General features: G+C 38.2%; 1 protein-coding gene across 1 annotated transcript in view; it reads left to right on the top strand.

Annotated features, from left to right (window-relative positions):
* The first annotated feature begins 12441 nt into the window (after positions 1 to 12441).
* Positions 12442 to 27545, top strand: part of CD226 (CD226 molecule) — a 33604-nt gene continuing 18500 nt past the window's right edge. Inside the window, 2 exon segments of the mRNA XM_064441781.1 lie at positions 12442 to 12523; positions 17300 to 17627. Coding sequence (XP_064297851.1) covers positions 12442 to 12523; positions 17300 to 17627 — 410 coding nt within the window.

The following is a 27545-nucleotide window of genomic DNA, read 5'->3' as shown; positions in this document are numbered from 1 at the left end:
CTGATGAAGTTTTCAAACCTTTGAGTAACAGATTTTCAAGCCTACTTGAAAATTCTCAGAAAAAGATTTAATTTATGAGAAAGGCGCTATTTCTTGCTTTTCTAGCAATTTGGACCTAAGGATTCTCCTCAGTCATACTAACTACACAGCACCTGGTGCAGTTTTTCATTGGTTCTTCTCTGTATGAAACTTGCAAATTACAGCAGTTACAGGCTTCTGGCTTCAGTGGAACGATGGAGCAGTACTGGCCAGACTGGGAAAGGGAATTTTCTGTACTGTGACTCCGGCTCAGCTTTAAATAAAGATTTCCCCTCACACTAAAGTAGATGATACTGCGACAACTTCTCAAATCTGATGGTACTTCAGAGAAGTGTTTTACTGTCTTCTAGGGGGAAGAAAAACCTGGTTAGCAGATACCTGAAGGTTGCTGTCCTCTAGGGAGTCTAGGGACGCTCCACAGTCCACTTGAGGTTTCTTACGGTGGTGGAAAAAAAGAAAAAGTGATCCCTTCAAATCTTTCCCCCAGACGGCCTCCTAGAGTAATCATTTGCAGCCACACCTCTGTGATAGCATCATACTACCATTACTTTAGAAGAAAGAGTGTGAGTTGTAAATATAATTTCACACCACATAAATCATTTTTAGCTCATCTTTTGGCTCCTAGGCCACACTGTAGATTATGTGCACTCTTCATTTATCACCTCTTCCTCATTTTTTGGTGATGACCTGACCTCATTCAGTAATTCTGTGTGGCCTCTGGGCAATCCCAAGAGCCAGCAAGTCTACCTGTTGTGTAACCCCGAAGGGTTTGGCCCCATGGCTGGGTGTCGGTGTGTGCCCGCTGGCCTCAGCGCCAGCTGCTCTTTGGCATGTCTTACTTTTATAACTGGTGTTTTTAGGTGCTGAGCGGTAACTGTAGGGATTTTACAGATCAGATTGGTGTTCAGCTGCATGTTCTCCCCACTAACCCTATCTCAGCCACCACAATGTTTTCAAGGAAAAAAAAAAAAAAAGTATGGTCCGGGAGCTGGTCCCAGTTTCACTGGAAGAGGAGATTCTTACAACACCTGCTTTTCTGCATCCAAAATGGAGAGTGTCAGTCTGTACTGGATTTAGAGCAAACAAACATGCTCAGGTTCGCAAATATACCCATTCTTCATGAATACATGGACCAGTTCTGACTGATCAATCCAGGTGTTACATCGTCATTCCAGCTTCTTGATTGCTTGCTAACAGCACTATGAAATTTTGCGCTGTTAGATCCGGGTCCTTAGTGTTTAGTGTATGTGGACAAGTTTTGCAGAGCAAAAGTCTAATTTCCATAGAAACCAATACTGCATATGATTTTTGCATAAAGTTCTATAACTTTATTCAAAATGGAAATGCTGGGAGACAGTTGGAGTTGAAAGATTTTTTCATAAATATGTGATGGAGCTGTTTGGAAACAAGTTCATTTTCTGTTGCACAAAATTTTTATATTCCTTTCCACTTCAGCTGAAAATAAAAATAATCTACTTTATAAAGAAATCTCAGGAGACTGATAAATAGATTGGATTATTATTACATTTTTATTATTTTTATTTTTAATACTTTATTTAGATGTTTTTATTTTTCCAGAGAAGTCTAATAAATTTTCAGTAACTTCAACACTGGCATATTTCTGCTTTTATCCTTTTTTCCTTTGTTTTGGATTACTGACACACCATTATCTACCTTTTAGATCCAATAATGTACTATATAGGGCCTAGAAATGTAAATTCTTCTGACCAGTGATTCTATCAAATGTGTCTTTAATTTGATTCAGCATTTCTAAGTTTTCTCAGTTTGAACAATTACGCAATTTAAATCCTCACCCATTGTTATCAAACAGTGTTGATTTTTCTTTTAAATTAAATCAAAGCCAAACCCATTTCAATGTTCCTTGTTTTATTGAAAAGTACATGCATAATTGTGGTTTTTTTTAAGCAGGTCTCTATTTTTGTACGCAGCATCTGTTGTTTCTTCTACTTTCCCTAACTTAAAATCACGTGAATGCTGGTCTTACTGAGATCTCAGAGTTTAACAGTAACTCCTGCTACTGATGGAACTGATGATTTTTCAAGAAGCTAGTGGGTGTCTGGTTTTTTGTGCCTGTGGTTTTACAAAGCATGGGTGATGCCGGCAAGCCCCTTTTTGGTATTTTCAACCTGTCAGAGAGATGCCCTGCAACTTAGAGAACATGCTTTTCTTTGTAAAAAGCTGAAAGCTTTGCTAACCTTGCTCCCTTCCCTTGCAAATCCAGTGCAAAAAATTATCACAATAGTTGTGATAGTTATTTATCACAGGCAAAATATTTTATTAATGCTGAATTATGCATATTAACAATGGTGCAGTGTTTGAAGTACTTTGCCCAAACATATCACTGCATGCAGTGCTTTAACCTGCAAGCAAGATTTCTTTATATTGGAATCCTTGTTTAAGAATAATTTTGTATGAAAAAAACCCAACCCAAACATTTCCAACTGTAGAATCTGATGTAGTAGATTAGACACAGTCTTTTATCAACTCATGGTATTTTATTTAGTTGTGAGACTTTAAGGCATATGGTGGGGGAAAAAAAACACTATCCAAAAACCCATGACAGTTTCACAATTCCTCGAAACTCAATATCCATTTCACAGTCAAGTTATGCAAGGAGAGAACAAGCCCAGGTCTTGCATGGCTGAGATCACAAGCCATAAGGATGGAGAGTTAAGCCAAACTTCAAAGTGACAGGACAGACTGCATTCACCCACATCTCTTAAAATCATAGAATCATTAAGGTTGGAAAAGACCTCTGGGATCACCAAATCCAACTGTCAACCCAACACTACTGTGTCTTCTAAACCATACCCTGAAGTGCCACGTCTACACATCTTTTAAATGCCTCCAGGGATGGTCACTCCACCACCTCTCTGGACAGCCTGTTCCAGTGCCTGACCACTCTTCCAGTAAAGACATTTTTCCTAATGTCCAATCTAAACCTCCCCTGACACAGCTTGAAGCCTTTTCCTCTTGTTCTATCACTAGTTACTTGGGAGAAGAGCCCAACTCCCTCCTTGCTACAACCTCCTTTCAGGTAGTTGTTGAGAGTGATAAGGTCTCCCCTCAGCCTCTTCTTCTCTGGGCTAAACAACCCCAGGGCCCTCAGTCACTCCTCGTAAGACTTGTTCTCCAGACCCTCCACCAGCTTCGTTGCCCTTCTCTGGACATGCTCCAGCCCCTCAATGTCCTTCTTGTAGGGAGGGGCCCCAAACTGAACACAGTATTCGAGGTGCGGCCTCACCAGTGCCGAGTACAGGGGCACGATCACTTCCCTGCTCCTGCTGGCCACACTATTCCTGATACAAGCCCAGATGCTGTGGCCTTCTGGCCAAAGACTACCAATTCACTTCATTTAGAGCAAGAAAGTTCTGGCTGAATGCAGTTTCTGACTTCATCGGTAAGAAGGAAAAACTGCAACCAATTTCCAGTTTGTTACTCTCTGAAAATGGGGGAAAAGCTGGTTTGGATGTGCCTTAAATATTGCTGGTCCATTGCTGACAATAATAGGTAGAAGCTGGTTGTTTTTCTTGCTGATTTGTGAATGATTTTAGTGTAGTACAGGTTCAGCTGGATGGGATTTTTGAAAAAGAAGAGGGTCAAGGAAATCTGCTGTACTTCCTTTCACAGTTATTGCTGGCCAAGTCATGTCTGTTTTCAAGAGAATCTCTATATAAGGGGATTTCTGACTTAGTATCGAAACTGATACTCTCTTGAGAAGCCTGAGGTTAACAACTCCAAAACATGCATATTGTATGACTGCTTTCTGTAAAATAATTTATAGTTCACTTACTGTTTTAAAAGTACTATTTTTAGTATTTTCTTTGACCTAATACTTGCCAAGATCAGCAGAAAAAGACAGGACAAAAAAGAAAAAAATTCTAAAAGTGAGAAGACTCATACTTGGGGGGGGGGGGGGGGGAAATACGGGGTATGCAAGTGTGATTTTTCAATCACCAAAGCAGGATTGATTAAGTCACAGCAGACAATTTTTACGACCAGTAAATAGTAGATCTGAACCCACAAGCAATACATATCCATACATACTTTCTGTCAGAGCTTTTGCTTCTTGCTGGCAGGTAAAACTTACGTTTTCATTCTTTTTTCCATAGGATAAGTGCTTCTAAAAACAGCATGGCGTGTAGAGTAGTGCGACACAAGAAACACTGCTAGTGAGTTGAATGTTTGAAGCATCTGAAGCCATCAGAATACAGCCTGGCAATTCCCAGTGCTTCATGTAGGTAGTACAAGATTTTGTTCACTAAAATGGGTAGTTTACATCCCCTGTAATTTTTTGCTGGTGTTGCCTATCTCTCTTCAAAAAGGCAGGTTTAGAAATGCTTCCTAATTCAGAAGATTTTCTGAAGACTGACCTGGAGTTAAAATACATGTGAGATCAGCAGCAGCAACAAATGCCTTTTAAAATGAAATATTTTCTATCCTCACCCCTTCCATAACCCTACATAGCAGTGCAGAGCTTCACAGAGGCAGAGCAGAACGGGAGAGAGAGGGGATGTCCGCACTGCCTGTTGACCCGGTATCTTACACCTACAGGGAGTTAAAGCATCACCTGTGTCCTTGCTTTGGATCCATGAGTAATAAATGTGTGTTATTAAAAATTTGCTAGCCAATTCAGATGTGGTCTGCTAACTGAGTTTAACAAGAGCATAATGTCTCCCCGGTTTCATTTCCTGTGTTAGGTCTGCATCACTGGCTGCTACCGACTTCAAAGACCAGTTATAGTGTGGCTGAGTGCCAATCGTTAAACCAAACGATAAAACAAAAAGAGGAAAAAAAAAAAGAAAAAAAAAAAAGTAAAACCTCTTCAAAAGCTTTTTTGAGAGAATAGAGTTGCCAGCATGCAGGTGAGCTGGGAAAGATTCACTCTCAACTGAGGCAAGGGCAGCCAACATGCTAACATTAGAACAGCAGTAGTCATCACATAAATCCAAATTTAGGGTGTTGTAGAAAAGCGCAAAGTTCTTCCCCTTCAAAAGTGAATCTCACCAAATCAGGAAGGGGAAAATTGTCTTTCCTCTCAGTTACCGTTCCAGGACTCTCTGTAGCTGAGAATTTACAGAGGGCCATTTTCTCATTGTCATGGCAGCTGGAGCATGACTCACTCCTCCTCCTCAGCTGGAGATCTTCTTGCCCATCAGGAGACTTTTCCAGAAAGGTGTTTTGCAGACTCGAATTACAGGCCTTGAATAAAAACTTTGAGTTGCTTCCAGTTAAAGCTACTTTATCTGAATTCAGAGCCTTCCTGTACCTGGAATTTGGCGAATCCCAAGATTACACACAAGCTTTAGTGCCTTCATGGTTAGATTCTGTGCAGTTTGAAAGTTCTTCATAAATGGCAAATAACCCTGAAGTTTCTAGGGCTAGCACAAGCTTCCTCTGGAGGTAGAAACAGCATCACTGGAACTCACAGTTTTTCTGACACTTTTGGTGTGATTTTTAATCTGTTTGCATAAATTAAGACATCAGCTGGCCATTAATCCACAGCTCAGGAAATTGTTCCTTAGACACTTTGGACCCTTTGCACCTGCAAGTTGTACAGTTTCCAGCATTAAAAATAATTTTAAAAAAGGAATATTGAATTCATCTGCATGCTGGTTTCTGATCCAATAAAAATGCCCCACTTGAGTGAAAAACCTTGTGTTGTCCGAAATTACTGTGCAATAACTAAAGGTTTGCAAAGCACCCCTACCAAAAGGTGTATTAATACGTGAGAAGGCGTGCAGCCAGTCAGCCGGAGGCTGCCAGTAGATGTAGCAGCCAGCAGGGAGGGCTCTGAGGTTTCAGGGCATTGCAAAGCCTGCGGCTGTCTCTGCACCTCAGGGCTCACCCACCCTCCTCGTCTGCACCCTGCGCTGGGGAGCAACCAAACAGTGGCCAAAATAACAAGATTTACTTGCGAGTGGTGATGTTTAGCACAAAACTAATGAGGGTTTCTGAAAATTTTTCCTTTTTTTTTTTTTTGCATTTAACATTTATAGGAGAAAAAAGTATTTCTGGTCACTTTGGGTATTTGTTGACAGTAATTTGCTGTTGTCTTGTTTCCCTTTATTGCATTTACTGGACATCAGCAGACCAATACACACCACCCCCCACCCCCACCCCAATTTGAATAAAGCAACTGGTTTTATACAGTTTTAAATGGCAATATGACTAAGGCCAGAGTCATAAAAATGCTTTTGAATATTATTTTAAAATCTGAATCTCTTAGTGACAAGCGGTTGACATCCTGTAAGAATAGAAATGAGAACAAAATTGTAGCACAGCAATGGACTATAGGGATTTGTATTCTTCCATCTGTGTTATTCAAAGTCCGTATGTGGTTAAACATGCAGATTAACGTTTTATCCAGTATGCTTTTCAAAATATATAATGATCAATGAGCATGGAAAGAAAAATTGTTACATATGTACCCAGAACTGATTTTAAGAAGCCATAGACCATAAAAATCAATGGAAAAATCTAACCTGAGGTGATGTTGGACTAGATTCCAGCAGGGAAACATTATTGTGTGGACAAATTCACTAGGGAATATAACAGGAATTGAGGTCAAAATGTAATCACCCAGAATGTAGCTCTTGCGGGTGGATTATTTTATTCTCCCTCTGAACTGAAACATCTCTTAATGGTAATAAATCTCCTTATTCTGTGCTGAGAGTGTATTTGCAATAATGTATCAGAAAAAAGATCCTTAACAGCCTACGCACTTTTTCATAGGACTCTAAAGTATTCCATGCTTTCTTCCCAACATGCTGGCATAATTTTATTTTCAGTTAGAGATAAAATGGCCAACTGGAAACAGTGGTAGGTGGCAAGTGCTATACCAAGGGTTTGAAACTGTACAGAGAAAGAGAGAGAAATAACATAACAGGTAAAGTAGCCTGATATTGTAGTAAATAAGTTCAAACGACCACAACTATAAACACCTGTGAAAACAGCAGCTGTCTGTGCCGCCATCATAGTTTGAATTTCATTTGTTTGACCCTTATTTTCTTTTTCGCTTTTTTTCTTTGTGCTTAACGATGACTTATTTAAGGTGTTTTCCATTGCTGCAGTTCTAGAGATTTTTGTTAAACCTTACTCTACGAATTGCGATCAAAGCACTTACAAGCAGTCAACAGATTTTGTGTCAACCACTTTAATGTTGGATATTTTTGTACAGACATAGTTGCAGTACTTTAAGGTTGGGGTTTTTTTAATACCAGTGTAACAATATTATTAGTGATTCTCTTGCAAGCACACTATATAGCATTGACTTCCATGCATATATTCACCTTCTCAGAAGTGAATGAAATGGTAAGTGATAAATAAACAGAATTATGTGCTGGTACAAATGCACCTGTCCAAGGATGATGGCATTACTCTAACCATGGTGGCGTAAAGGGACCACTTTCATGCACAGCAAAGTCCTTGAACTTTTCCATGGAAAATAAAGAGAATATATGATGATCTACTTTCAGCAGTTCTGTATTTCTTCTGCTTAAAACACCCCTATTCTGCCTTTATCCTACAATCTGACAGTAGTTCTTTTTGGTTTTAGTTAGAACTTTTCTATCTTTTCTACTGATTTCACAGGGACCAGCACAGTCTATTTTAGAATTGCAGAAAATCTGATGGTGACCAGCGGAGGATGAAATGGCACACGAGTCCACCACCAGCTTCCGCCCCAGCCAAACCATGAGCAGCTCACCCATCTGTGAAGCCAGGCTGGCTGCCTCATGGGGCAAGGAGTACAGTTCTGTGCTTCTGTTCTCTCCTGCCACCAGTGCATGTTACTGCTACTTTCAAAAGGAGTTAATTTCTTCCTACGGAAGACCCCCCACAAAAGAAGTAAAAACCTTTGTTTCAGTGAAGTCACTGGGAATGCCTTACTTGGCATGGTAGCTAACGATGCTAAAAATAAGTTTTGTTTCGTTTTGTTTCATTTTGTTTTGTTTCATTTTCTGGGGTTTTTGTTGAATATGTCAGTACACCAAACTTGACAGCCTTTTAAAATGCAGCAGAAGGTCATAAAAGCATCAGAACTTTCTGTTAGCAGAAGTAATTAACACTGTCAAAATCTTTTCAAAAATCGAATGGAGAATTATTTAAGATCCTTTTGATGCTACCTGTCCTATACAAAGAATGGATAATATCAGAATGACAGGAAATCTGTATCTTTGTTCTCAGAATAACTTATCCACCATTTGATTAATTGTCAGCTGCCACATTCTGTATTTTTTTTTTAAAGCAATAGCATTCCTACGTAAGGGGGGGACACATATGTATTCATTTCAGGCTCAGTAGAAAATACAGTTGATTCAGATGTGGAAAAAAAAAAAGCCCATTGAGACTGAAACATAGTATCCAGAAAATATCATTTTACCATCATCTACAACAGAAACAACAAAAAACAGCACACAAAGCTCTCAGTCCCAGGAATCCAGGGACAAAACGGAGCTATGACAATACAGTGTATCTTTCATTCTCTGCTTTGAAAAAAAAATCAGACAAAAAATACTAATGCCATACATCCAGATTTCCCATTGCAAAATAAATATCATTTGGAATGGATACAAACGCTACTGCAAGGAGGTTGACAAATGTAATTTTGACCTTGGAGATCTTGATCCAGGCTATTCGCTTGAATAACCCAGAACCTGAAGTTGTATGTGCGACAGTCCAGTGTGTGCATGAGGATCCCCCTCCTTTAGCTCTTTAAGAATGAACTGCCTGAAAAAACAAGATCTCTGGGTGTTCCTGATCAACCTAAATTCAGTCAACCAACTCTTTAAAATTATCCTAGTAAGGTTTGCCACGGATTATCTGTTTAAATTCCTGCTTCTCCAATACATCAGATTATTCTGGTAAGCCTTTGAGCAGTTGCACATCATATGCTCACATCACTACCCTTTTTAAAATATCTCTTAACAAAAAAGAAACAAAAATTCAATTAGAAATAGAAAGACATCATTCTAAGAAAATAAATATCTGCAATTTTTAACTTTGGATGGTTGAAAATGGGTTATATTTCAAACTGGCAGGGGCTTCACACATGATTTCAACGAAGGGGAATTGAACCCAACCGTAAAAATAAAAGCGTAATTTTTAGTTGATAGCAGAATCAATACGTTAGGAGAGTTATGTTAGGATAGTTGATAAGCTTTTTTTGAGCAGGTATGCTACTTTACAAGCGTTTTATGATTCCTATATCTCACACACATAATTTTTTTCAAAAAATCTGTCAGACAAGTGCCTCTTGTTATGAACACACTAATGAAACAAAAGACCTATTCAGTCACAATAATTCAATTTAAAAAATAAATCCTCATATATTAACTTTTGATGATTCTGTAACGGGTGCTCTGAAGCCCTGTATATGTAATTAAACTTTCAGGTTCTTAGAAATCCATTAACACAGTGGCAGGCTAAATTTTGGAAACTAAGAAAAAATCTCTGATATTCCTTCTCAAACTGAAGAGGCTAATTGAGAATATGACTCACTGCTGCTTTATGTCAGTACAAATATCATTGATTTCTTTGGAACTAAATTAGCGTAAAACAGATATAATATGTTGTAGTGAATCAGGCAGGAGTTTATGGTACAGTTATGCTATTTCTACTACAACAAACGGTTGCAGCAGGTATTCCTTAGTTCCATTCATTTACAGTTGACTGTGGTACCTTTCTTGAAAAAGCTCTACTGTTTTGTTGGGCTTTGCCTGAGCAAATGAACTTCTGGAAAGCAACAACATGCTCAAGAAACATCTGTTCTAGATTTTAGTAGGAAAGGGATTTTTATCTGAGGAATTGCTATGTATCAGTATATGAGGGTGTAGAGTTAAAAAAAATAACAAACCACAACCCCCCCCCAAAAAAACCCACACAAAAAAAATGCCTCCAAACCCAACAGAATACCTTAATTCATTACAATAGAACAGTATTTTAATTTTTTCTTTAGGTTTTGTTGCTTCTTCCATTTCATTACATATGTAAAGATTTGGTAGGAGATAGTTGTTTTTACATAGTTTCTTTGTCTTTCTTAATCCCCCTCCCCAAGGTCATTTTTCCCCCCTAGAATGGAGAAAGCTTAGTCCATTATATTTTTCAAAAGTTTACTGGCAAATACTTTTTTGTTTTCCATTTTGAAAATCTTTAAGCACTGTACTTGCAGGGGAAGAGGTTGCTTGTTTGTTCTGAATTACACTTCTTTCGAGGGGCCGTTTGTATGGATGGGTTGGTACCTCTTGGGACATTTAAAACAAGTCAAAGATCAAAAAGAGGAAAAGGCCATACATTTGTGTCAAGGTAGTTATCTGGAAAGATAAATACAACCCTTTCTGTGTAAAGGACCACTAAGTCAGCAGGACCTTCGAGCAGGAGCTACTGCTGCTTTCCCTGATGCCACCATACCAAGGTAAGACCTGGGTGTCCTTGGCTGCATTTCTTCAGAATACAAGTAATGAACCAGAACAAGGTCACTCTTTAAAAAGACAGATCTCAAATATGATAGACTAAATAAGAGAGTTTGAAAATAAGTTTCCCCCTGAACCCTGTGTCCTCACGGGAGCAGGTCTCTCCCCTGGTTCTGCTGCGAAGCCTCTCCACTCCACCTGGGTGAGCAGCCCCCGCAGCCTCTGCCGAGCCTGTGAGGTGGCCTGACCCTGAGCCGGCGGGTCTTGTCGGCTTTGGGATCCCATCTCATCTGCTCCTGACTCCTCCAGCCAGCGCCTGCGTGGCGGCGAGCGCATGGCTCCCTGCCCCATCTCCCTCTCAGCATCTGACTGCACCCAGCTCGTCTCAGCCAGCGCCGACAGCAGCTTCTGTCTCTGTCACACAATGACACCCCCCACACCCCTTTTTTGATTTTTAAACAGAAAAAACAATAGGCAGCATTCATCAAACTGGAAATAGCAAAGCAAGCAGTCATCTGATTTTCTGGTTTTGCACATCATGACCACGACCTATTCGGGTTTGGTGTTTGGGGTGTTTTCCTTTGTTTTTGGTTTTCTCTGGGGTTTTTGTGTGTGTTCCAGATAGTATTGGCTGCTTGAGTTGATCTTGTAGGAAAGAGATGTGGATTACTGGAAAGTGATAAACTGTCACTTTGCTGTTTACCAAGCTTTTTCCCAATAAAGGGTCACAAAAAGTGTAGAAGAAAAACAAGATGCATGAGGTAACTGTCTTTGCTAGAAAGGGAGGCTGTGTCGGGTCCTGAATGCATCAACAAAAAGGGTTAAAGATGCCATATATAAAAGATGTATTGGTTGGTCTCTAGCTTTCTTCCTGGATTTTGAAGGACCATTTTTAGTCATAAGCTTCTTTGCCACATAAAAGCTACAGATCTTTCTTGGAGACACATCTGAGCTGACAACATCCTATAATTCAGGATAGCCTCAACCTCAAGTGAACCGCCTCTGCAGGAAGTTTTCACATCCAGGCTGTATTTGAGGGTATTGTTTATAAGGAAAGAGCTCTGTAAGCCCCTGCCAGCAAATGAAAAAAAATCCAGAAACATTCATTTCCTTAAACTGACTTTTAAGAGGGTTTTTTAGCAACATGATGGACGTAAAAAGCAGAGTTGAACCAGGAAAAGGATAATTCAGGAAAAATAATAGGTGTACGAGAATGGCTGTGCTCTGAAACAGAAACGTCAGTTTCCTGTCCCAATAATGGATTTGTGTGAGAACCTTGAAGCCTTTCTGTTTTGATTTTTTTTCTTTCATTAAAATGAATCTTTAAGGTTTCTGCAAATAATATCACTTTTTGGAAACTAATAAAATAAGGTGCTTCAACAGGAAGACAAGAACTAAACTGAAAGAAATAAGCATAGTCAACTACACAGTAGTAGTACACTAAATTCTTAGAGACTCAGTGTAATTTACTGCTTTCCACTGTGAATTAGTTTCTTTCATGAGTTTCAAATGCTGTCTTCCATGTTATTACTAGATGAAAATTCATAGACTAATTGTCAACAAAATGTGAATAGAAATCCAGCACTATCTTCCTATTACAAAAGTAGAAGAATTTATAAAATATTTTTAAGGATGTTTTTGATACCTTATTGAGCTAACCAGTGGCAAATATTTACAGTCAAGATCACTGAACAGAAAAAGTTTAGATAGAAGGGAGAGGCATGGTGATAGCTTTTTTCATTAAGCAATCATGTAAATAAAAATATAAACAAAATATTTAATTGGATATTTTCTTGGGATTATTTGTTGAGGTCTTCTCTTTTTTAAGTAGATCAACTTGGCTCTTTTCATTGTCTTCATAATTATCTTCAGTTCACTTTTTTGTCATATTTTCCACGTTTGTTTTACTCAAGTGGACAGAGGAGTACTTTTAATGGCTGCTTTAAGGAGTTCCCCCTCACATGCAGACATGGAAACTTCACCAAAGTTGAGCAAGTTGTCACAGGCAGACTCTCCTGCTACAAGCACATCAAAGGAACATTACTTACACGGTGAGCTTAAAAAAATACCACAAACCTGATCTCCTACCAACACACATTTGGCTTGAGAGTCGTCAGCAGTAGCGCTTTAATGGTGCCTAGTTCAAAGTTTGTTCATCTGTGGTGTTTCTTCCACTGCCTTAAGCAGACCTTGATGGTATTAGTACATCTCATCATTAGCTTATTCTGTCACTAAACATAGCTTTTCTATATTCAGATGGCATCCATTACTCATGAATAATCTCCCTGAAAAAAACCCCTTTCTGAATCTCAACGTTTACTGTTATCTAGCCTTCATATTACAGCTGTGGTTTTTACCACCAACAGTCTTCAGCTTCTTGACCCATTTAGGTGTTCAGTGTTTTGTTAGGATGAATATCCAGTTGGTGGTCCAGTTCCGAAATATGCGAATGATTTTCCATTTCCAGAAATGTAGAAACATAACCCCTTATCTAAAGATTCCTGAACACGTATCTGCTTGCAAAGACTGGCTTTTTGGGGTTGAAGCATTTCATCACAAAACTACAGTTTATATGCTGTAGCCTCTTGGAGGCGAATATGTTTAACAATAAAAAATTATTGAGAACTTGACTTTGTAGATTATATTTTCTTTACTTTTCTACATTTAGGAAAGGCTTTTAGATTCAACTTTTTTTCCTCTCTGAATCATCTTTACCAATATTCCCAAAATGTGATTGTATTTAATTCACAAGTTTTTACTTTCTCTTTGGAGGAATACCTGGTGTTAGCTTCTCCTCTGAGGTTAATGAATACCTACTGAAGAATTCTATCCATTATGTTACTGAATCTGGTATGCCTATAGATTAATCCAGTTTGAGGGGCTTTATTTGTTCAATTAGATTAGATGCAGAGTAGGAAAACCAAATTGAATTACTGTGCCTTTATCCAGCTGTACCACTCAGCCACCCTGCTTAAAGAAACATAGAACAGTGAAAGGAAAAAGAGGTAATTTCCCTGATGGTAGTGCACGGGCAACAGCGGGACCCTCATCCGGAGAGAAACAGGGAGCTGTATCACTTGTTACTAAATTGTCATCTGGGTTGGTTAACCTGGCTTCTACAGGGTTAGAGCTAATCTACAGGGATGCTCAGACCAAGTGCAAAATACGCTCAAGCCTCCCTCCTCCCAGCTCATTTGCTTCATTATCTTCACTGGAGATTCACTGAAACTAAATAAACTTTTATTTGCCCGATCATTTCCCTGTCGGTCATTTTTTACGTAAAGAAGTGGTACCCAGAGGGGTCTCCTTTTTAGCTATCTCATGCTTCACAGTAGTGCCACAGCCAAGGCCTTTTTTCTGATGGTAGCAGCAGTTCGCAAGTATATTTGCCACACTTTCTGCACTATCGCTACAGGCCTATCTGTTAAATCTTAAATACTAATGAATCATTAAAACGGTATTAACATATTGTGCTGGCCCTATATGCATGTCTTATTCTTCACAGTTTCAGAGCAATTTCTGCTAAAAAAAACTCATTACAGAGATTATTGCAACATGCTTAGAAACAGCAGCATTCATTACATATTATCTATGTATTGGAGTCTGGGAAATTAATGTACCAGGAAATTAAATGACTTACCCAGGGTCACTGAAGATGTGTGTTCAAGTCATGATTAAAATCCAAGCTGTAGATCTCCATTGTGCTTACTGCACAGTCTTTTTCGCTCTTTCTCTTTCCTTCTGGTTGTGGTTTGGTTTTGTTTTTTTTTTTTTATTCTTTTAAACCACATCCTACAGTTGTATATTCAACTGGAAAATTCCACATGCTGCTTTTGTTGTCAAGTTGTAATTGGCATTTACACAACAATTAGCTAGCAACAGCTTGTTTGTCTTTGTGAGCCTTCCCTTCCTTTTCTTAGGGGTTCAAGGGATGGAGAGGAAGTGGGATTACTGGGAAAGAAGAGCCAGACTATGGGGAATGGTGGACAGAGAACCAGAGAGTCAGAGCCCAAGGAACCACTTGTGATGGAGTGACTGTGAGATGTGCTGCTGCTGCTGCTGCTGCTGCTGCTGCTGCTGTGAGAGTCTCTGATCCACAGATGATCAGATAAGTGGATTTTCCAGCCTTTGAGTGCTGGGGAGATAGGGAGAAACAGAGGTTAGAGTTAAGTGAGGTATGAGGAGAGGCTGGAAGAGATGGGGCTGCATGATGGACCTTCCCCTACACTACTTGCTCTGCTACATACATTGCCCAGGAGGGAAGGGTGATGGTGTATATTTCTCTCTTTATAGGTTATATCTTCTGTAAAAATATGATACTTTAAGTGTGTGCCTGCTCCCAAATTATACCAGTAGAGCCAGCTTTCACAGTGCCTACAGCTTTCTGATTTGTGACTTGCAGGTGTGTTGCCCAGGTCTCTAGAGGGGATGTGTACTGGTGCCTGGCGGGGACTTGTATCACAGCTTTTAGAGGGACACCCAGGAATGCTCTGGTGTCAGGCTGCTATTTTTAGCAGGTATGACAAGGGACCCTGTTCTTGGGACTGGCTGACCAAGAATCCCTGACATTTGTAATAACTGTGTCTGTTGTACAGCAAATAAATGTCTTTAGACAACATAAAATATCCTCAATACTTAAGACATCATGTGGGGTTGGACAATAATTTTTTGACTTCTGTTTTTCTTTTAATGCCAGATGGAGAGAAACAAGCATGAAATTCAGAACAATAGCATTGTAGTTTATATTTGTAAACAGATCAGTGAAGAATAATTTTCATTTAAGGGAATTTGTCTTAATTTTGGAGACTTCATGAGTATTTCATCTTACCTTTAATTAAAGAAAATGGATGTGTAAAAAGTTTCATTTTTAATCATAATACAGAAAAATTAACATATAGTAATATTTTCCACTCCACTTTAGACTTTCTGGAACACCACTCATCTGTAATCTACTATACACGTATGTAGTATGACATAAAGAATAATATTTCAAGCTAGAGAGATACTTTATCTTTTTGCCTTGTTTGCAACTGCAATTTGAGAACAGCTAGCCACTGAGGTTCAAGATTTGAATGTGGGAACAATATAGATCCTGTGTAGCTGGTTTAAAGGCCACTATGCCACACAGCACTAGACCTTTTGACCTCACAAGATCCTTTCTTTTCCAATACAAAATCTGCAGTTTAGTTTCTGAAGCTTCCCATTTCCTGCTTTTCTTATCAGCAATACTTCTGTTTCCTGAGACAAGCTTAATGTAGGTTAATCTTTTGATCTGTTTGAAAAGGTAACTTTGTAATGCAAATAAAACAAGACTCAGTCTTCAATTCTTTTCTATTTAGATTTTTACACTCCCTATCAGATGGACTACCAACTATCTAGGAGTACTCTGTGAATCCAGACAAGGTAGAGTGGAAATAAGTGCAACCATGGCAATGGAGAATTACAGATCTAACTAGGAAGTGGCAAAACGAGGTCCTTGCAAACATCTGAAATGCTGTGCTATCCTAAAACATGCCTAGTTTAATACAAATTACTATATAAAGATTTTGGTTTGCACACAAGTTGTTGCACTGTGGGAGGAGTCTTAAACAGATCTAATGCTAAGTTCTGCTCAAGCGTATGCCGGTGATGACCTAAAATATTAATTTCTTTTGTCAGCTTTAGTTCAAATTGCATTTGTTTATTCATTTGAGAATTTTAACCAGTTGATTCAAGCTTGGTTTTGACTTGAAGTCAATCATGTTGTTCCAATTTTAAGCAGCTCCATAAATCTATGGATTGCTGAGGTGCAAAAAATGCTTGCAGTTGTCATGAGAAAAATTCATGAAGAATGGAATCACAGAATCACAGAATCCCAGGTTGGAAGGGAAGTGTCACTTGTTTTGACAAATTTCAACACGAATCACGAATACCCGGGATTCTTACACCTTTGAACATGAATTTTTGAGCTGCATAATTTTGATCCCAAAATACTAGCTCATGACATGTTATCACAAATAAATTCTCAGACCTTAAGACATTGCTTTTTATAACTAGCAACAGAATTATGACCTCTAATATATAGGAACTGCCTGGTCTTCTCTTAGGTTTTATACTCCCTGAATAATAGGTAAGTGTTGAACTGCAGTGTCAGAAAAATTGAGAAATTCTGTTGATTTTGGATACGTTTCACATACGAATTCTGTTTGCTTCTGCTGATGAAACCTAAAGATCCTCACTTCATCAGTTTTCATAGTATTCATGCATTTTGCTAAAGGTTCATTAGCAATGCAAACTTTACTCTGAGGTGGATTTTGATAGGAATTTAATCTCTCTGTTGCAACTGTACTGAGACCTCAAACTTGGTGTTTCTTAGAATGTGAAAGTAAAAAGTGCACAGTGTTTTTCATATCTCAAAAGAAAACACATCCTGTGAGAAGGACACATGGTGCGCAGAGATTGAATAAAACCATGTCGTGCTGCAGTCACTGACTCCCGTGTTCTTTGAGATGGACCACGCAGCTCTCCTTATTGTTGTTCTCCAGCTTTGTGGAAGTAAGATTGTTCCCTTGCTCATAGCTAAACTTCACTCTTTTTATTACATTATGACAGATGTGATAACAATTAATGAGTGTGTTACTGTGTGGTTCAGACAAATTGTAACTGTTCAATGATATTCGTAAGTTAGAAGTAATAATAATGCCTAGGGTTTGGTGGGTTGGTTTTTTTTAGTGAACTTTTTCTTCAGTGTTTTGCTTGTAGTGCTGCCAAAGTTGTTTCTGAGTTTTTCTATAATTTAAATTTTCAGTTATCTTAATTCTGAAACTGAACTTCTTTGTGTGCTTTAGCCAACGTGGAAGGAGGTTTTGTGGATTCAACTGTAAAACTTACTGAGAAGGCAAAACTGGAATGCATCTACCCAAAGAAAGCCACGATAATCCAGACATCCTGGATGAAACTTAATGTAACTCATAAAGAAAATATAGCTGTCTTGCACCCGATCTATGGCATACATATTGAAGAAAAATACAATGGAAGAATTTATTTTGAAAATGCTTCCAGGGAAGACAAGTCCTTATCCTTTATCAAGAGCACTTTGGAAGATGTTGGTCTTTACTTTTGCTCCATTGTAACGTACCCAGATGGAGTTTGGGAAAAGGTAATAGAAATTGTTCAGCTAGGTAAGTAAATATCTCATTGTTTTCAGATTTCTGATATATGCAAAACAGAAATCCATGCCAACTTAAGGAGTGTCTGGCATTGTGATTTTCCTTTTCAAATATCTAGCATGCAGAAATGGAGTAATTTGGGGAAAAGAACTAGCATGACAAAAAAGAATTATATTACTTTGACAAAAGGTCAGTTTAAGAGAAGTGGGCAGGTAGGAGGGGAACTGGAGGAGGCGGACAGATGGCACAGCAGCAGTGTCATACATGGCAGACTTCAGGAACTAATGGTCATTGGAAGAGTGATATTTCCATTGGGCCAGGGTTCTCATAAATTCTGACAAGCTATAAGATCTCTTCAGAGGATGACATTGCAGCTACCCATGAAATAACATGGATGAACCTTGTAACCCATGGAGGATACCATATTTTTATCAGTGTGTTATACAGTGAGGGCTTTCCTGGTTTGAAACTAGGATTGTTTTTTTTTCTAGAAGCTCTTCTGTGCTTGCTTTTTCAGGAACAAAACCATTTAGGAATGGTGTGGAAACAAAAAAGAGGGAAGTAGGGAAGTTTAAATGAAGAAAAATACCTTTCATTTAAAAGTAGACTTTTTTTAAAGATGGAAAAGGGAAGAAGGAAAGAAAAAGATCCAGTTGTGCCCATGTACTTTCCAAGGGCTCTGTAGTTACCTGACCACTCACCCCATTTGGTTTCCTGTCCATCTGTATGAGTAAGAAGAGAAAACACTTTTCTAGTATTTTTCCTTGCACGTCTGTTCAGCGTTGGTCAGCTGACAACTCTGGTGCTAATTAGCAAGCTTCTCTGATAGAAGTCCTTAGAAGATCATTATGTACATATCTTCAAAAGATAACTAATTTTGGTTATTTGTTTCTTGCTTTGATATTGTGAATGTAGAAACAATCTGTTCCTCTTTCCCATCCTCCAGAGTGAAAATAGACTTAATTCAATATTTTATTGTATTTCACAGCTAGGGGATAATGGGTTGAAAGGAAAATTTAGTTCCTAGCAACTGAAAGACCAGAAGATAAAAATAATAATTCTTTTCCTAGCCTGATCCTTCTGAGTCTTCATTTCAACCTTATCTACACCTCTGTAATTTCAATGTTACAATGAAACAGTGGGCCTGACTCTTGTAGGAGATATCTAAACTTCAGAAATTCAAGGTATATGGTTCCTGCCTTCACCACCAAAAGTTTTTGAAACTTGATTTTAACCAGCACATTAGTTGACGGCACTGATGAAATAGGAATCCCGATCTGTCTTCCCATCTCTGCTATCTTTATATTAGTAAACACTGCTGCTCATCAATGCAAAAAATAAGCCACACACAAGTTATGTCCCTGCCTTGGAAAAAAGCAATTCTGTCTTCTCCAGATAATTTAATTAGATAAGATAATTTGGACCTGAAATGATTTTCCCCACTGTGACACATTGGCTATTGGCATAGCCATAAATTCACAATCATTCATGTGTAGAGGAAATGTCCTACTAGTGCAAGAGCTGAGCGGGGTCCCTCAGGGCAGGCTTGTGGTCTGGAAATCCAGGTTGCTCTTTCCAAAAAGGAACTGGCAAACGATCTCTTATGTGGTTTGGTCCAACCCGAATTCTGGCAGTGCTGAGCCCTCTTTCACAGTAGGTTCATTTTCTGTAAAATCCTAAAAGTTAGACAGAGTAGAGTTCTGCAAGTTCATTTAGTCCTCTTCATGGCCAAGGTAGTGCTGCTCTCAGCTACTTGTTCTTGACTGTATTGGCTATGGTTAATCTGAAATGATCCAAGAAACAAGGCAGTCAGTTCCCTGTGGGATGTTACCCTTCAGGCCAATGCCTTGTTAGGCGATCCACTAACAGATTTCAGCACACAAAAAGCGGATCAATTATCAGATGTATGTTCTTTTAAACAATACCGTGGGATTCAGTATTCTCAGTATATGGGATTTCTCTCTTGGATTGAGAACATTAAAACACAAACCTGAACCAAAAGCAAACCCCCTATTTTTCAAGTATATCAATTTAATACTACTACAGAAGGAGATAATAGTGTTCAATAGAAATTAATCCTTTTCCATTTAAAGAATCAAGGTTTCTGAGAACAGGAGCAATCAATCCTGTTCAGTTCCTGATAGAAGTGTATAAACATGATCTTTATATGCACTGATCTGAAGAGAATGAAGTGTATCACCAGTGAAGATAAAATATTACTATTTTGATCTGCATGGCAAGTTAACTATGTTATTAAAACCTGAGTTTAGAGAAAGTATTTATTTATGTAGCAGTTATGGTAGAACTCTTATCAGTGAGGCTTTATATTACTTTAATAGCACCTTCATAAGTACTAAATATTTTAAACTCACTGGGTGATATCTTGCTTTGATTAAATCAACAGTAAACTTCAGATTCACCTCCATGTAGCTGGTATTTTAGCTTGCTGATTACACTAGAGATATATTTTTTCTGCTTTGTCTTCCAACCCATAAAATTAGGATGCCGATGTTAATCTTTAATTTTTTTTTTTTATTCTGCACTTGTGAATAAGCTTTGAGAAAACTGAGTGTTAGTCTCATAATTTCACTGGACACAGACTTGTTCTATAGGATTAATACACAAAAATATTTGAGGTCCTGGATAATGAAGTGTTTTTTAAGGAATCTGATATTCTCTGGTATAATGAAACCTGGCCAACATACTGGAAAGATCATTTTATAAGTAATTAAAACTTTGTTTCAATCACATTGTTTTCTTTGGTTGAGATTTATGATTTATTGATTCCCGATAGGCATTATTTTTCTAAAAGCATTGATTTACCTACACTACCCCAGACAAATAAATAGCTCACTGCAAAATCCATTTCTTCTGTTTAACAGTTAATCAACAAACATTTAAAAGACTAATTCTTTTTTAAGGAATTGCATAGTGTCTAAATCTTCGCGATTTTTTGAAGATTAAAGATTTTTGAAGTTTTAAAGGTTAGTTGGCTAAGCTAAAGTTATATCTGCCTTTAAATGGATGCAACTTTGTGGACATATAATATTCAACACGAAACTTAAACCTGCTTTGGTAAATTGGCACAGATGAAGTTAAGTTGATTATAAGGTTTTTGTGTAAATCAAAACTGAAACCTGGTTTATAATTTAATTTGTGCTACCAGGGCATTGAAAATTGTCAGGATTTATCTATACTGACCTGTTACTGTGGGACCCAGAAACATTCCTGCACCAACTTAAGTAGGTACTACTTGCGGAGGAATCTGCAGTGCATACCTCAATGAAAGCTGGCAGCAGAATATAGATATAGAATTTATGATTGGCTTTCAGAATTTCATCTGAATGGAAATAGAAGAAATAAATAGAAATAATGCCATATGGCATTATAATAATGATGGAGATTCTTAACTAGTTTAAAGTCTAAGGTGAAATGTTCTTCACATGGCAATCATATCCGCTGACAGTTACGTCAATTTGGATAAAGTATCTCAGATTAATTTTTGCTAGCTTGCAAAACAATGAACGTTTCTGCACTCAAACTATTCAAAGTTGCTCTAGTGTTTCATTCCTGGTAATCAACAGAAGTCATGAGTCTGATTCTGCTTTCCCATGTGCTTTGTATAATTTTTTTAAAACTACATATACAAAGTGAGTAAAACTGGTATAATTCTGATTTGTCAACATTTTTCATTTGCACAGTTTGAAGCCTCAAGTGCTGATGCTTAATGACTAAATGTTTCAAGTCTAACTGTCACAGTAGTGTCATTAGATCCAACAACTCAAGTGATAACAAGACCCTGACACTACAAGATCAAGCAGTTAAAAAAAATTTGGGCCTCATGACTTGCTTTTTTAAACAAGAACACAGAAAGAGAAGAAAGAAGTATCTGAAAAGCCTTAAGCATGTTTCTTTTTATTAGTATTTTGACAACATCCCTATTTCTTTCCATTTAGAGTAGAGGTGTCTTTATAAATAAAAAAAATCTACTGTAGTTACACTCTTTCATATGTGATTAAAGATGCTATTGAGTGAATAAAAGATCACTACAGATTTGCAGTGTATGAGGTGGCAAAATAATACTGAAGAAACTATTTAGGGCTCTGCGTCTGGCTTAGTCTCTGATCGCAGAACAGCAGTTCACCCCACCATGGTCTGGATAGGGTGAATGTGATTTTTTTCAATCAGTAAAAAATGCAAACAAACAAACAGATTAATCTTTGATAAGCAATGGCTGAGCTGTCATAAGGACCTGAGATTCTAGGAGACAGAGGAGGTTATAGACCTCATTATAGAGGCCTTTTTTTGGTGCACTGTCCTCATTGCATCACTGGCAGATGGAAGACCCTAGGAGTGGTGATAAATCACCACTTTTATAATGTTTGTGATGTAATTATTGTAGTAACTGATCTTTTTTTTTACTAGACGTGGTCTCTGCTTAGTCCTGGGGCTGTATCAGTATATATAATAAGAATGTTAGGACAAATTTGTTCTTTTTGCCTTAAATTTTGGCTAAAGATTTCCTATTACATCTATTAAATAAGTGAGAAAGAACTCTTGCAGACTGCACAATGTTATCAATGCTTTCTTTACTGACAGTTACTGAAACATACTGACAGAAAAGCAATAATACTTGGGATATTACATCGGAAACTTCACATGTTATGTAGCTACAGGATATTCTTAGAAGTGGATGCAGTGCTGAAATGCTGTACCATAATTGTGAAGAACTTGAGAGTATGTTCTGTCATGGTTACACATGAATATATTTGTCAGCTGGGTGAATCTGTTGCTTCTTTTTTCCTGTAGTGTGAACATATATCCAACAGTTTTCAGAACCGAATTCAAGGGATTTTTTTTTCTTAATATCCCCATATTTTATGAGTCACAACTACTCCTGCACTAAGCAAAAAAAACTCATACCTTCAGAGAAAACTCCTTGTACGTTTTTTGATAAGATGTAATGATTATGTAGGAATAGTCAGTAGTTTTATTTCACCTTCTTTCATGAACAGTTTAAGGATGATCTGTAGTTACTTATATACAGTGCTTAGATATGTATTCCTGAAGACTGATTTTGAGTGCAGTATAAAATATGAGGAGTAGAGACTGAAGTCATTACTAATAGAAGAAGCATTAGCATTGGAGACATCATGCAGGAATTGTTGATCTTCAAAAAGGTGTTATTTCATATGTTTGCTGCCTGGAAGAGAAAGCATTTGAAGCTGCAGGTGTTGTAATTTTACTTTCAAATGAAAGAGCAGTGTACTCGGTCAGTCCATTGGTCTGGTGTGAACGGAGGTGCCTGTTTGTTTAGCTGTCATCCCAGGTCGCCACTCAAAATAGAATGCTCAGCTGTGTCATTTTGCCAATTGCTAGCAATAGCAAGGAAGCAGCTGGAATTCTACAATCAATCTTCCCTTCCCTTCCCTTCCCTTCCCTTCCCTTCCCTTCCCTTCCCTTCCCTTCCCTTCCCTTCCCTTCCCTTCCCTTCCCTTCCCTTCCCTTCCCTTCCCTTCCCTTCCCTTCCCTTCCCTTCCCTTCCCTTCCCTTCCCTTCCCTTCCCTTCCCTTCCCTTCCCTTCCCTTCCCTTCCCTTCCCTTCCCTTCCCTTCCCTTCCCTGCCTTGCCTGCCTTTCTCTTTTGCAAAGAAATATGTACAGGGTACAGATACATTTTCAGTCTCTAGCACTTTGGAATGGATACTTGGATGACTTTCATTTGCAAAGGAATTGGAAGAGGTATTGGCAAAATTCCTTTATGCTTCATACTATATCCCTTGGTTTTTTTCTGGTTTATCCAGATCTTTGCTTATCTATGGTCACTTGAGACAGGGATCCATTTGTTTACTTGATCCTTTTCCAGACTGTCTTCAGTCCTTTGGTTCTTATCTCTTCAGTTAAATCCATCGGTACAACAGTTACTCACTTTTGAAGGGATTTTTTTTTTTTTAATTGGAATAAATTATTTATTCCCAGAAAAGGAGTTTAAGGGATTATTCTCATCATTTAGTCAACAGAAATTAAGGTTTGGTGCTGTCATCCCCTCATGCATATGTGCCTTTAAGTTCTTAGTTTTGTCTGATCTTTGTCAGCCATTCTTGACCCTGTGGAGCATTATAATGAGGATATATCAACAGGAAAGGTTAAGAAAAGATCAATAGACATATTTGGTTCAAATAAATTTGGTTGAATATTTGTTCAATATACGATTTCCATTAATATCTGTACATCAAGATCTTAAGGCTTCTACAAATTTGAAGAGTATTTCTGTCTTTTTGTCCCAACCTGACAAAATAAATTAGTGATAATTTACATCTAAAATATCTTCCAGGTCCAGTACTTTGTTGAATTTAATGGATTTAATTTAGGCTTCTTATATAGACACTATGTAAAACATTTTCCTATTGCACTCTCGTATCTGCGATGATACAAAACGTACCATTAATACTTGGTTATAGCTTTGTATTGTCATTTCCCATAATGATAATCTTGCCTTTTTCTGTCTTGCCCTTGTGAAAGTATGAGGCATTTCTTTGTCAGTTGCAGTTCAGTGCAATACTTTTCACATTTCCTCCTATGCAACTACAAACTATCCTCCAATTCATTCTGCCTTGAGAAATACTGATAAGTACATCTGGCTTCATGTGCTTCACACGTCCTCCCGAACCACTTGGCCTGACTAACAGCTAGTTGCCTAGGTTGCATTGCATCAAAATGTAGCAATCCCTGAATTAAGGGTTTTAAAGTTTCCAATGAAATATATAATTAGAATATTGATTATTTTAAACTGAACAGAATCAGGGATGATGGAGTGTAGGCAAAAACTGTCTTAGAGGCAAAATAAATCAACTTGTGAAGAGTTTTGTGATGCAGAACTCAATCAGTTAAAGTTGGAGCAGCAGTCTTAAAATGCATGATGGACAAATTTACAATGCAAATTTAGCTTAAAATATAGAATATAATAAACATCATTAAAGAGGTGACAAACTGATATTACTCTACTGCTATACACTATGCCTTTGCAACATGTCTAGACAGAAAGTCAAAAGTCTTCAGCAATGAAGAATTGTGTGATAGACAAACTGTTTACATGAAAAGTGGCCTTTATGGCAGAGCAGTGTTGTATGTTTACTTACATAAAGAGCAAATCTAGTTAAAATTCCCTGGGATATTTTTGTCCTGTGTTCGTTCTTTTGCCTTTCAAAACTGTTGAATTCTAACATGAATTTCTGTATATTTTGAAACTTATGTTTATTTTCTCAGAAGTTTTATTGCAGTTAGGTGTTAAACTAGTACTAGTTTGACTTAAAAATTCCCAAGTTATGCTCTGAATAGAATGGGAAATATTCTTGTGATGTTCGTCATGACTTTTACATACATCATGTGAATTATACAGAGCTGCAAATTGCTTGGTTTTATTTTTTTTCTGTTATATGATTGGTAATTGTTGTGGGTTGTGGGTTTTTGTTTTTGTTTTTGTTTTGTTTTTTTTAAATTCATGAGTAAATTTATGTTTCTATCAATCAGTGACAACGGACCATTTGCTCAGGGGATATGTTTTTCTAGCAACTCTGAATAAGAATGGAAGTTCATTAATTGAGTATTTAAATGCCAGATGTACCATGAAGTACTCCCATATTTTAGAGTGATCAGCCTGTTCTGTGATAGCAGAGACAGAGCTTTTCTATTCTTAGCTACTGTGATGATATCCATGCCACTCAGCACTTACTTCTATATTAATGTTCCTCTGCCTGCCAAAAGCAGCACATTGCACAGATTTTTTTCAAGTCTCTATTCACCTGAAATAACTTGCTTTCTATTTATCTCTGTCTCAATTTAGAATGTGATTCATAGGTCTACAGTGAAAAATTATCAGCCCTTTAAAGCACATGGAAGCAAGACCTAATCCTCAGGGATCTTAATTCTTCAACTCTTAGACTCTGAGCTCTCCAGACCAAGAACTATCTCTGTATCTTACACAGTGTCAACCACATTGGCAGCACCTAATTAGAAAGCAAGAGGACGGACACAAGTGAAGCTGCTTTTCTCCCACCTCTGCTGTGATTACTGACCTGTTAAATGCTGCTGTTCTTACTTTTTACCTTCTGTGATGAACTAAAGATTGGGTGCCCCTTCAGTATAAAAGGCTGGGGAAAAAATGAAACCAGCCCTGTTGGGAGTAGAACAGATATCTCCTCTTCCTTTCTGAAGGAAAAGTTTAGATCAAAATGAATTATAGAACTGTGGAAAACTAAGGCTGGGAGAGACATTCCAAATTCATCTCATCCATCTCTGTGTTCTGAGACAGGATAAGCATATCTGTATCATCCCTGACTGAGTCCCATGTTGGAAAAGCATGCATAATACTCTTGTATAGTCATTCAAGCACTTAACCAGCCTTACAAGATCTTTTTCCATGATATCTAACCTAGATATCTCTTGTTTATTACTGAGTTTATTCACTGTAGTCCTTCCTTTGAAAAAAGAGGAAGGCTCTCATGTTGCCAGCCGTCAGTCATCCCTCCGTACTAAACCCACACAGTTCTTTTAACTTTTCTTCTTAGTTCATGATTCTAAATTTCATCATGTTTGTTCTCATCAGAATCTTCTCCTGTTTGTATATAAGCTTATTGAAATAATATACATAGAGTGAAACACCATGTTCCATCTATGGTCTTACCATTGCTAAATGAAGCAGAACAATGCCTCCTTTGTCTTGTATATGACTCTCTGTTGACATACCAGAGAAAATTTGTCTTTTGGAAACAGACAATGTGATAACATTTTTAATTCTACCTGGCTAGCAATCAGAGCATCTGGATCCTTTTATTCAGCACTGGGAAATTTTGGACTTTTTCCCCCCCTCTTTTCTTCTTTTTGTTCCTTACCATTTTGAACGTTCAGTTAGTTACTAAGAATAATGATGCTGTTATGTACTGTTGGTTACGTTGTTTACATCAGAATATGCTACGTTAAGGAAAAAATTGTAACCAAAGTAAGGTAAAATTAGAAGGGTTGTTTTATATGGTCCCTATGAGCATTGTTTTGATGAACATGCATTGCATATCAGCTTTATTAACTGACTTGCTGTTGTGTGATAATTTGGGGATGACTGTCAGTTCTCATCTGTTTATCTGCTGACCCAACCTTCTGCCCAGGGAGGTTTGCTGCATGCCAGGGTAGACTCTAGGATGCTGCAGCAAGACTGCCAAGGCTTGCCCACTCCTCAAACTCCTCATCCTTGCTGCTTTTCCACACATACACCGAAGACTAGTCCAGGACACACCTGGAGCATCAGGCATGACTACGTGGTGCTGGAAGTGGTAGTCAAGGGCATGGGCAGCTAAGGGGGTGGCTCCTTGATCCTGCTGAAGAAGGAAAAATCCCTGGGAAGAGGGGGTGGATTCTGTGGGTCAAGACTCAGTTGCACAGCTGGTGTCAACAACAAGGTGTTACCTTTTGTTGCCATTGACCCTTTTTGATGATCAGGGACTGCTAGGAAGAGACATGATCCACCTGAGCACGTGGGGAAGAAGCATCCTTGCCAACAGGCAGATCAACATAGGTGATATTGTGGTGGGTGTCTGCTACTGATCAGGGAGATCAGGCCTGATATAGATGAGGCCTCCATCAGACAACTGAAAGAAGCTTCATATTCTGTGGTCCTCATGGGAGGGTTCAACCACCTGGTATCTGTACAGGAGCAACACAGCAGGGCACAATCAATCTGGTAGGTTTCTGGAGTGCATTGACAATAACATCCTCACTCAGGTGAATAAGTAGCTGAAGAAAGGTGTGCTCAACCTCAGACTTACAGAGAAGGAAGAACTTGTTGGGGTTGTGAAGATCAGAGGCAACCTTGGCTGTATAGTAAAGTAAAGAAGGTGATAAAAGCAAAAAATCAGGATCACAACCCTGGGCTTC

The sequence above is a fragment of the Phalacrocorax carbo genome, chromosome 2, assembly GCF_963921805.1.
Source record: "Phalacrocorax carbo chromosome 2, bPhaCar2.1, whole genome shotgun sequence".
Classification (NCBI taxonomy): domain Eukaryota; kingdom Metazoa; phylum Chordata; class Aves; order Suliformes; family Phalacrocoracidae; genus Phalacrocorax; species Phalacrocorax carbo.
The sequence above is the reverse complement of the archived record's forward strand: the minus strand, read 5'-3'. Positions and strand labels throughout refer to the sequence as shown.